The sequence below is a fragment of the Pleurodeles waltl genome, chromosome 11, assembly GCF_031143425.1.
Source record: "Pleurodeles waltl isolate 20211129_DDA chromosome 11, aPleWal1.hap1.20221129, whole genome shotgun sequence".
In the NCBI taxonomy this organism is placed as follows: Eukaryota; Metazoa; Chordata; class Amphibia; order Caudata; family Salamandridae; genus Pleurodeles; species Pleurodeles waltl.
Genome location: NC_090450.1, coordinates 25,695,409 through 25,707,851, shown reverse-complemented (window position 1 = coordinate 25,707,851; position 12,443 = coordinate 25,695,409). Strand labels below are relative to the sequence as shown.

General features: G+C 48.1%; 1 protein-coding gene across 2 annotated transcripts in view; it reads right to left on the bottom strand.

Moving 5' to 3' along the window:
- Nucleotides 1–12,443, bottom strand: part of DIS3L2 (DIS3 like 3'-5' exoribonuclease 2) — a 714,887-nt gene that overhangs the window by 156,772 nt on the left and 545,672 nt on the right. For both annotated transcript variants that reach the window (XM_069212876.1, XM_069212877.1), the window contains one exon: nucleotides 3,027–3,106. In XM_069212876.1, the coding sequence (XP_069068977.1) occupies nucleotides 3,027–3,106 (80 nt within the window). The remainder of the gene's footprint in view (nucleotides 1–3,026; nucleotides 3,107–12,443) is intronic.

Below are 12,443 nucleotides of genomic sequence, written 5' to 3'. Positions count from 1 at the left end.
ACCAGAGCAGCTTTAGCTTGCCCTGGTGGTGTCCATCAGGAAACCCAAGGCGCACTGGCAGGAACCTTACCTCCTGCGGGTTCCAGACTATTCCTTGCCTTACCCATCCAACTGGCTAGGTTCACAGCAGGTGAACGTAGCGTGAGCTCGATGCCCTCCAACGCCTGCGACAACGGCAGCCACCACCGCCTGCGACAACGGCAGCCACCACTGCCTGTGACAAAGGCACTTAACACCACCACCTGTGACAGTGGCATTCACCACCACCACCTGTGACAGTGGCAGTCACCACCACCACCTGTGACAATTGAAGTCACCACCACCACCTGTGACAATGGCGGTGAACAGCACCTGTGACAATGGCAGTCACCACCATCTGTGACAATGGCAGTCACCACCACATGTGACAATGGCAGTGAACAACAGCACCTGTGACAATGGCAGTCACCACCACCTGTGACAGTGGCAGTCACCACCACCTGTGACAGTGGCAGTCACCACCACCACCTGTGACAGTGGCAGTCACCACCACCACCTGTGACAGTGGCAGTCACCACCACCACCTGTGACAGTGGCAGTCACCACCACCACCTGTGACAGTGGCAGTCACCACCACCACCTGTGACAGTGGCAGTCACCACCACCTGTGACAATAGCAGTGAACAACACCACCTGTGACAATAGCAGTGAACAACACCGCCTGGGACAATGGCAGTCACCACCGCCTGGGACAATGGCAGTCACCACCGCCTGGGACAATGGCAGTCACCACCGCCTGGGACAATGGCAGTCACCACCGCCTGGGACAATGGCAGTCACCACCACCTGGGACAATGGCAGTGAACACCACCACCTGGGACAAGGGCAGTCACCACCACCTGTGACAGTGGCAGTCACCACCACCCGTGACAGTGGCAGCCACCACCACCCGTGACAGTGGCAGCCACCACCACCCGTGACAATGGCAGTCACCCCCACCGCCTGTGACAATGGCAGTCACCCCCACCGCCTGTGACAATGGCAGTCACCCCCACCGCCTGTGACAATGGCAGTCACCCCCACCGCCTGTGACAATGGCAGTCACCCCCACCGCCTGTGACAATGGCAGTCACCCCCACCGCCTGTGACAATGACAGTCACCCCCACCGCCTGTGACAATGACAGTCAACTGCATGGGGCAGGTAAGATGGTGTCACGGTCCAGGATTAGATATCAGGTAACACACAGCGGAGATGCGCTCAACCAGGCTTTACATAACACCGGAAATATGACCAGATGAGCATTCAGGTAGTGGGGGACAGTGGTGAAGCAGCCAGAGAAGGACCTGTGCAGCAGCCAACAGAAGGTACGTTTTTAATTAAAAAAAGGTCCTGAGTTCTGTGTGTGTGTTGCTTCTGTAGGTCATGAGAGGGTTTCCCATTGCATGGGGTGCAGCTCTCTGCCTGTTGAGGGCCTTCAAGGCAGGATGCCGATCAGTCATGACAAAGTCTGGCCCTCCCATACTAATAGTCATTTACGTCATTTTGGGGACAACCGCCCACCGATGACGAAATGCCGACTCGATGTTGGTAGCGATTCTGGGAACATTGGGCCTTTTATCTGCAAAATCAAAGGTCCTACTCTGACAAAAAGCTTTTCCTGGTGGCAACACTTGAGTTCTGTGGCACAATGGCTCCCAGCCCTTGACATAACACTGGCCATTGCTTGTTAATGACACTTATTTGAGCGCAGGTGGATACTCTGCAACGAAGTGCGCGCACTCCTAGAAAAAATCTCACCTTGGCATGCAGCTGGTATTCCGTGGCCCATTTGGGGCATCTGTGACGTGCTGGTGTGCGACCCTTCTATAATGTTAGCCCTGGCATTCTGGTGATAATTCTGAGCCTATCAGAGACATGCCTGGCATGAGATGTAGAGAGATGGGCATACCACGCCCTATCTATCCTTGGGTAGCAGTGGTATTAAGAAGGTATAGAGAAAAAACATGACGATGTTTACATAACAAATATATACATATTTGTTTTACATTTTTAAAACACCACTCTTCCCGAGAGTGCCAATATGCTCTGCAGTACAAAAATATCCAGGATAAAAAGGTCTCTAATAACACTGAAATTTGGCAGAAAAGAAAATAATAAAAGTTTTTAGGAGAGTGAACATAACTGGCAATGACGATTAGAGATTGGTGAAGAACAAGGGGTGATGGCCCGAGCAAGAAAGGTGAAGGGAGTGGCGAAGGGGACAAGGCAGAGAGGGGTCAGGGTTTGGATGGCGATGGATCAAGGGCAGTGAGGAAGGACAAGAGAGGGGTGGAAACAGACATTAAAGGGGAAGACATGCACCTCAATGACGTATGCCTTAAGAGAACTCACCAACAGAGTTCAGACAAAAGGGTTAAGCATTTATCTTGTGTCGTTACATCACCTTTAACTTATCTTGGCCTTATCACCAGGGTCCATTGAGCAGTCAAAAACGATAAACACTTCCTCGCTGGCACTACATCATCCGAGTATTTTTAGTACGCAAGAACTTTCACCCACTAGCTGAGGGCAGGTGACTCTCCCTTCTCAAATCACTACTTAGGAGAACTTTAGACCTGTTTTCAATGCTGGTTCACCTAGTAGGGACTGCCAAGTTCTGCCCCATAATCATGGGCAGTGATGCGCCCAGGAGAGCTCCATCCCTTGGCATCAGAAGACATCGGGACAGTGAGGGATGGGGGCTGTGTGTGGGGACGAGGGGACTAGAAATTCAGAAGTTCCAAACCTCCTCTTGCGGAGCGGATGCTGACTACGCAAAATCCTACACTACTCGACACAAACTACAGAGAACAACCACACACTCTGCATGCAACACGAAGCGTGAAGACGAAAGCTGGCATACCCCCATGGGAGGTACGCCTCTGCTGACAACGTGCTTATGTTTCCAATTTCCATGTTATTTTTAAGCTGGCAACATTGAAACGCTTCAACTGCTCCCTCCTGTCTGAATCCTTTTTGGTGCGGATTAGCACATGGCGGACTTACTTGTTGCTGTCTCGATACTGGTACACGTAGCATCCCTGCGGCATTCCGCTTTCCTTGTCCAACGTGAAGGCCAGCTTCATCTGCGGAGGGAGAAGCGGGAGGTTAGCTGGAAGCAGGTCAGAGTACAATCCACCTCATTGCAGCAGCTTCCGGGGCCACCACGGATCCTCAGACAATGGAAGCCATGGGTGGATCTCCGTAGGACAGAGCAAGAGACAAGAAAAATACAAAAGGTGCAAAGGAAGAGGAACGGAAAGACAGAAAACAGTAACAAAGAAAGAAAGCTGGATGAAAAAGAACTTGCAAGAGTGAATAAAGGGGCAGGAGGTGTATTAGTGGTGGGAGGAAGAGGCCTGAGGTGAAATCAATTATATGCGGCCTTGGAGTTTGGCAAAACTAACATTCATCAGTGCTGGCTGAAAACTTCTGAGAAAAACTTTAAGCACCAGAAGTAATTTGACAAATTAAGAACTGTATCACACCAAGTAGAGAACATCAGACATAACACCAACACAAAGTAGCAAACCTGTCTCTGGTAAAACCAAGGGTAATCCAAGGTACCATTGTATCCAGCTAGGAATCTGAATAACAAGCAAGAAAGCGCTGTCTCCAACCAGAAATGATTCCTACCCGGCACACACCGCAACATTATTCCACCCTGCCGGCACAAGGCCAACAACATCACACCTTAACACACCATCTGGATGAAATAGGGACAACTTGTCCTCACTACACCATACCATCTGAAACAGAGCACATAAGAAACATGGCACTTCAAATACAAGTAACTGCATGTTACAGTCAATTGCAACACTTGGCACCCCGCTCACCAGGAATTGGGACACCTCTGATCATGCAACACCAGCCACTTTTCACATTGGACAGCACAATGCCTCACATCTCCAGCAAAGGACAACTTGCAATACATATTATACACCTCAAACACCAACACATCCTAACTGCCTGCCACAGGCATACAACTTGGCAAACAAATAACACAAACTTACAAACTTGGAAAACAATGAACAGGGACAACAAATATATGCTCACAAATACTTACAATGGAGCAACGAAGAGCATGTCACCAGCAATCGTCCACACCTTACACAGACTCCCACATGTCAAGCACACTCTCTGCTGAAGGCCCACTTGGCACCAGAACAGAAAAAAAAAAAACACTACAGAAAAACGCAATATTCTGAGTTAAAAAAAAAAAAACATTTCTATTTGACTGCCGAGACATCCAGCAAACATTCTCTTATCCACACAAGGCAACAACACCTGCGCTCTCAGTAGCAAGGCAGTCCACAGACAGGGTGGGACTGGGACAAAAAATGGACCCAATGATTAAAAGCAATAGTGGCCCCCATCAACGAACCAGACCAGATAACAAAACAAGCATTTGCAATGCAATGAGATTTGCGTTTGCTCGAGTTAGAGCTATTAGCATTGTAAATTCCTAACTGGACTTTTCTTGCCACTGGCCGACAGATGCTGCAAGCTACCTGGACACACAAGACACTGGCCGACAGATGCTGCAAGCTGCCTGGAGACACAAGACACTGGCCGACAGATGCTGCAAGCTGCCTGGAGACACAAGACACTGGGGGTCATTATACGGTAGTGACCTGAGCGATGGGGCACTGCACAGGGGCCACCGCACTTCCCATACTAAGCGCATGGGCAGTGCAGGGGCCCCCAGGGGGACCCCGGAGCACCCCTTCTAGCAGCCTTTCCCTGGCAGGGAAACCCTTCAGGGAAAGGCTGGGGGAATTTGGATCATTATCTGAGGGGCAGCAGCGCTACTGATAATGATGCCATTCACCATCTGGCTGCCTGTCGGAGACAGCCTGGCGGTGGAGGAGGGCCGCCGCCCTCCATGTCTTCATTATGTGGCGGTCTGGGTCACCATGCCGGATGGCGGGATTTCCCGCCACCGCCGGCATGGTGGCCCAGACCGCCAAGTTCATAATGAGGGCCACTGTGTCTTACTTTTCACTCCTGTGAAGTTAGAGTTTCAAAACACCAGGCCCTGATGTCCTTCCTCAGATAGAGGTCTGCCACTCTTTTTTTTTTTTTTTTTTTTTTTTTACACAGAGTGAGAGGTTTGAATGGAGGTGGCACTCCGTTCGTCCAACCAACATCTCCCGTCAGCTATGGTCTCTGTAGTCCGCACGAACAGTAAGATGCAGGCCGCGCACTCGTAGAGCAACAGTGAGATGTGGGTCACCCGGACAGAAGACACTTGTAGAGCAACGGTGAGGTGTGTGTCATGCTGAAAGGAGACTCTTGTAGAGGATCGGTGAGATGCACTCCACAATGACAAGAGACTATGGTAGAGCAACAGTGAGACGCAGGCCATGCTGACAAGAGACTATGGTAGAGCAACAGTGGGGTGCGGGCCATGCTGACAAGAGACTATGGTACAGCAACAGTGAGATGCAGGCCATGCTGACAAGAGACTATGGTAGAGCAACAGTGAGACGCAGGCCATGCTGACAAGAGACTACGGTAGAGCAACAGTGAGATGCAGGCCATGCTGACAAGAGACTATGGTACAGCAACAGTGAGATGCAGGCCATGCTGACAAGAGACTACGGTAGAGCAACAGTGGGGTGCGGGCCATGCTGACAAGAGACTATGGTACAGCAACAGTGAGATGCAGGCCATGCTGACAAGAGACTATGGTAGAGCAACAGTGGGGTGCAGGCCATGCTGACAAGAGACTCTTGCAGAGCAACAGTCACTGAAACCCTGGTTCTCCACACAGAGTGTAGAAGACGGCTTCGGTCTGGAACAGGCAGGGAATGCGCAGAGGGTGGTGTGCAAAGGTGAGTTTGCTGCAAGCTATTACATTTTTTTTTTGTATTTTTAATTTTGAGACAGGGAGGGAACGGTCATTGGTGAAAGACAGCAGTATTTTTTAAATATAATGTTGTGGGCAGGGGTGCAGTAATGAGGATGGCCGAAGGGTGGCAGGACACCAGGTAGTTTTTATTTGTCCACTAGAGAGAAAGGACAGTTCAGGGTAGCGCGGCAGGACGAAAAAACTTGATTACATTACAATACATTTTTTATCTGGATGAATTGCACCAAAGTGACTGTGTGGATGACCCAGCGATCTACTGTGATCATCTCCCAAATGGTGGAAACGTGGCAGTCCCCTGCACCTCTCAACAAAAGATGGTGGCTTAAAGGGTGGAGGGAGGGGGAGTGGCGGAGTCAGAGAGGTTTGAGGCACCAGATCTGTCAGAAGGCAGGGACTGATCAGCGGATTGTGATGGCATCCCCTAGATTCACCACTGCTCTGAAAGGAGTGGTACATCTATTGGGATCTGCAGCAGCTGAGAATGTTGTCTGTCACAAATATTGTGCCCTGGAAGAGTTTCAAAATGTTCTGTTATTCAGCAGGAAGGTAAGACGAAAGCCATACATAGCACAAGCATTTACAAACTATTATCAAACATTTTACACGGAGAAGAGAGAGAGGGAGCACACTGGATGAAATAGGATATTTCATGAAGAACTATACTTGCCGACTTTAAGTACAGAAGACAGAGACTCAAAGGATGAGAATCTTTCTTTAGAGGAGCTTAGAGAGGCCATAACTCAAATGCAAATATGCAACATGCTGGGGCCTAACAGCCTCCCAGTTGAGCTGTACAAGAGACTAAGGCTGATCTAGCTTAAGCCACTACAGTAGTTCTACCCAAACCCGACAAGCCTAGGACCTATAGGAGTCCTATAAAACTATCTTCACCGCTAGACACAGTAACAAAACTATTAGCTAAATTCTTAGCAATCAGACTAGTTACAGTGATCATCTCTCAGATACATGAGAACAGACAAGATTAATGGCAGGTGGGGTGGCCAGGCTGAGCCTGAGGAGATTACACAACTGGCTCAATGAGATAAGACACGAGAGGGAACAAATGGCCATAACTTCTTTGGATTCCAAAAAGGTATTTGAGTTTGTAGACCAAGTATATTTGAGTCAACTTTTAAATGTGTTTGGATCCAACAACAAGTTCAGTGGACGGGTGGCACTACATTCCAAGACCCCAAAAGCTACACGCAAGTAAATGGAGTAATACCCGAGCAGTTTTAACTGGGTAGGGGTGAGTGGGAGGGCTATCTCATCTTGCAACTATTCTTTGCCTTATGTACACAGTCACTGGCACAACGGGTCAGACTTTGTGTGAATACAGAGGCGTTCCCTGCAGCTACGGAGAACCTGAAAAGGTATTGCTCTATGCAGATGATTCCTCCTCTGCCTTACAAATCATGAGTTGTATATTCTAATGGCCCTGCATGTATGTGGCTCATTTGAAAAGTGCTGCAGGTACAGGATGAGCTGGAGTGCATCCGTGCCAGGTACTGGAGAATTGGTTTCCAATGGAGTTGAGTATGACACGGTGAGGGCCTTAAAAGACAGCTTAAATACCAAGGGGTCAAGGGGTCGAGGGGTCAGGCTATAAATTCTGTTTGTTTTTTTCAAAAAGAACATGGAGAAAGTCCTTCAGGAGTTTCAATTCAATGTGAAAAGATGGATGAAGCTCCCACTGTCTTTGGCAGGGAGGGCTGCAAAATTTAAAATCATGACACTACCGAAACCGCTGCACATTCTAGGAAAACACCCCATACTTCATATCAAACACCTACTTTAATCGGATCGAAAGGACTCTCTGAGCACTTCTTTGGGATTGAGGGAGGCCTAGCATAGCACTACGGGCCCTACAAAGAACGACTTATAAAGGAGGATAGCTCTTCCAGATGTTAGGGTATGCGGGGAGCACTATGGAGGGGGACAACCCAGCTGCAACTTCTTAACAGCTGGGAATTCACATCTAGGACGGACCTGGCTACAAGACTGGAGAAAACAAAAATGGAACAAACAACGCACATTATATATATATATATATATATATCCTAGTGGCGGTCGCTACTAGGGAGTTATAGTTAGGACCTAGTTTCTATAGAGAAAGCGGTTTTTGTTTTTCTTGTTTTTTTAGCGCCATTGGAAGAATCTTCACAATATTTTCCAAAATAAAATGGTGGTCACTTCAGCTGCTGTCTGGAAAGGGCAGAGAAAAGGGGGGGGCGCGCAAAACACACTTTTCCTATTCATTTTTCAGTAGGGATTTTCAACAGAGATAGCGCCCAAACCCACTGGACAGAATTACACCAAATTTGGCAGAAGGGCAGCTCTTGGTCTAGAAAGAGCCTTTTTTGTTATTGGTGTAAATTCGTTCAGTAGGTTTAGAGAAATTAAATAAAATCGTTTTTTTTTATATAAATGGGCGCAAAGGATTAGCGAGCCCTCCCGAACTTGTGGTGAGATCTGACTGGTTGTCAACACTTCAACAAGGAAGTGTTGGCAGCCATGTTGGGAGTCTGTTCAGCCAAGTCCCATTAAAAAAAAAAAAAAAGAAAAGTAGAGTCACCCTGACCCCTTAGCTCTGGTGGACCCACTCACACATTTTTTTCTTTTATTTTCACAGCGATTCGAGGTGGATCCAGCGACAATTAAAAAAAAATGTTTAAAAAAAAAAAAAGCACTTGTTTACCTGTAGACCTACCCAGCGCCCCCCCCCCCTCCCCCCTGCAGCCTAAGAAACTGCCTCCCCCAGGGCTTAGCTGCAATTCAATGCGGGGGGCCACATTTCTCCCTCTGCAGCCCCGCACACCGCCACCGCCTCTCTCTTGCAAAAAGCGAAGTTTTCATCTGTCTTCCCTGCACGCATATTTGCGTGCAGGGAAGACAGATTAAAATATTGCTTCCACATGTAGGGAGCTGCTACTTAAAGCAGCTCCCTGCTTGTGGAAGCAATGCCAGCTTCCCATAATGGGATGGTAGAGAGAGAGAGTCAATGCAATTGTCTCTCCATGCAATGACCACAGTAAGTAGTCATATGTGGCATAATGGTTAAGGTCACAGACCCTGACACTAAAAGTTGAGGGTTCTAGTCCAGGTGTCTGTGGTCATTTCCCTACTTTAATTTCTTTTAAACTTGAATAGTTTAAGGTTCATACTGAAAGATGATCTCACTCTTTTTAACTGATAAATACATTTCTCTTTTCAATTTGTCCAGAAATATCTAATTCGAAGTATGTCATCCATCAAAGCCTAAAAACTCTATCTCACAATCTCGTTCTCTCTCAATTTCTCTTTTTCAATCTTTCACACACCCACTCAGACCCTTAAACACCCACTCACTGACCCAATCACACTCATGCACCCACTCTCAAACCTACTGAAGCCCTCATGCACCCTCTCACAGGCCACTTAGAAACCGACACACCAACTAAGACACTGATGCACCCACTCACACACAGAGAGACTCTTGCACACACTCTCACCCAGAGAGAGAGAGAGAGAGAGAGAGAGAGAGAGAGAGAGAGAGATATATATATATATATATATATATATATATATTCCAACAGAAGACCATGGCTTATAGAGCCCACCCTGAGTAGTGTTGGGCATCTGGGACACCTCCACGCAAACCTTGGAGAGGAAAGGGAGAATAGCTACACAAACCTCACTACGGCAGAGTCACATGCTGAAAGAGGTGGGGAAACTGACGGGCTTCAAGCTGTGGGACTTGAAAGGAATATCCATTATAGGGGTTGTGACTGTGGCAGAGGGGATAAACCTTTTGATGGCAAGCCCCAAATTGTGATACAAATGCCTTCAATTGCAACAGAATTTTAGGGGAGAAGGGACTGACTGACTGACGAGAGATCCCTGGTTTGCTGTCTGCTCGAAAGCAGACTTATAGGGAGGAACTTACTACGAAGGCGATGTCACACATATACTGTACCATAAACCAGACACTCTAAAGAAATTCGGACAAATGTAGGAATCCGATGTAGGATTCCTGGACGACCTAGACTGTGAGGTGGCACCAGCACCCAAAAGAGGTAGAGATCAAATCAAGGCTTATCCAGCTAAGGTTTCTGCACAGCACGTATTACAATAAGAATAGGTTGTTCAAAATGTGGGGAGCACAAAACCCTAAATGTAATAGATGCCAAGTTATCAAAGGCACGTTCCTGCACACAGTTTGGGATTTGGCGGGTTGTAAGGAACTACTGGAAGGTCACTAAACAAGAAGTAGAACTTGTTATGGAGGAGGATTTAAAACACCTCTCACAATTTATCATGCTAGGCATTCCATGTGAGGGTGACTTACCACTGTTTAAGCTGCTATTTGACAGGCTTGGTCTGGTGGTAGAGAAGGGGGACATCACTCAGGCATGGGCAAGAGCCAAGTCCCTACAAGGCAACAATTTCTGAGAGGTATGAAAGTTTGTAGAAGCTGAAAGAGTGGAATTTGAGGAGAGGGGCTGCGCAGGCATATACAACCTTATCAATGGTTTTCCTGTGGACAAGCGTGCCGATGATGATGTAAGAAATAGATAGGCATCCGCCCTTCTCGTGAGCAGAAATTGTTCTACTTGGTGGAACAGCTTACCTGCTATTGCTTTATGGGTACATTTAATACACCAAACACATATAGCATAGCAAAGAAAACTGAAAACTGATTTTGAAGTACCCAGCCTCCCTCATAAAATATCCATGGGATAGCGAGCTCTAGGTAAGAGGCTTCCCAAAAGGAAAGTATGGAGCATCCTGGACCAATGTCATGTTACTGGGTGATGGCTGACACCTCCAATAGATGCACAGAAAGTGAAAGATCACCAGGCCCATCCATCCATCCATATTGTCCTTGGTCTCCTGCTTTACCCTGCCTGTCTGCCATCTCTCACAGCCCTTTCTGTCACCAAGGATCCACTGTGTCTTCTCTATAGGTTCCAAATGGGGACACGTGCTCCTGCGGTGGGCCTTCACTGGACATATACCCCTCTCCCAAGCTTGCAGAGAACCCTGCAAATGGGAAGCTGTGGCTGGAAGGTGGTAACTGATCCCCTTGAGAAAATACTGACCAGAACAGCGCGTCAAACCATCACATTCTTTCTCCAGCCACTTCAAAATCACTCCAGACCCAAGCAGAGCACAGCGCCTCAGCAATGAACTTCTACTGGTTCCACGGGCCACCCCGTGTACTCTAGATGTTCAGGTATCCACTGCCCCTGTGGTGTGAACTGTGCCTTATACAAGACACTTATGAGCACTAGAATCCTAGTGAACTCTAGAACGCCCCCTATATGTGTCCAAAGCCCTCTGCAAGCCAGCCCTTTCACCGCTGCCCATCCTTCCTTCTGTCCCTCCCCAACATCCACATCTGACTTTCCTTCCTTCTGGATCTTTCTTCAACCATCTCATCTGCCCTCCGCAACTGGCCCCTTGACCCTCTCCCTTCATCTCACCATCCAACAACACTTCCTTAAACGTCCCCATCTCTAGCCCGTGCCCGCTCTCCTCCTCATTGCAACCATTCTCTCATCCTTAGGCTGTCCCTTTCTCCTCCAGCCTTCTCCTCTCCTCCCTGGTATACTCCTCTCCACTGTTCCCTTCCTCCTCACAAGCTTTCCCTTCCCTCCTTAGCGCCCCCTTCTCTACTTTCTAGCATCCAACTACATCCCTTCTCAACCACTCCTGAGCCTCCTCGCCAGCCTCTGCTCCCACAAAACCTTTATTTCCTTCGATAACCCCATCTTCTCCTTCAAAGCCTTGTCCTTCATACTTCATCACCCTTCCAGCTCATCCCCTTCCTTCTATATTTCTATTTTTCCTCATTTTCTCCTTTGCTTGCTGTCTCAGATATCGGTGGGGGTTGGGTCAGGGGTGTGTGTATATCTACATACTTCTACATGTAGATTTTCTTTTTCCAAATGTCACTTTGACTTGTGTAGTTAATGACTTTGGAAACTTTCCTGGATTGACAGCAGCACTGTGCTTGTGGTAGTTGCTCTAATGCCCTCTTGCACCTGTAATCCGCCACCTGACACGGGTGGGGTTGACATGGAAATCCGCCTGCGGCTGCCTGTCAGGTCTCTAGATTTATGTAAGGGCTTTAGTACGTCTGGTTTCCAAACCTCAGGTATTCTACCTGTGTAAACACACCTCCTGCGCGCGGGAGCCTAAGGAAGCACACTTGATGCATCACCTTGGGTGCCGGCCGCTGAAGGGGGGGGGGGGAGAAAGAGGCAGCAAACTTTTTTTTTTTTTTTAAACTCTTGAGAGGGTGAGACCTTCCACGTAGTGATGCACAAGAGACCTCGTGCACAGCTTAAGTGCCTACGTCCGCTGCTTAACCGCCCCAACAATGCACCCACCCCGGTGCACAGACCCCACCCTAAACGACAGGGATGGGCCTATTTTATGAAGGAGAATTTAACACTTGGTCTCTCTGTCGAGACCAAAGCAAGGCCTGCAGTTACATGTGCATTCACTTTTTGGTTCTTGTGATATCAAGATCTGGGCATTTTCAAATGCAGAACAACCAACCC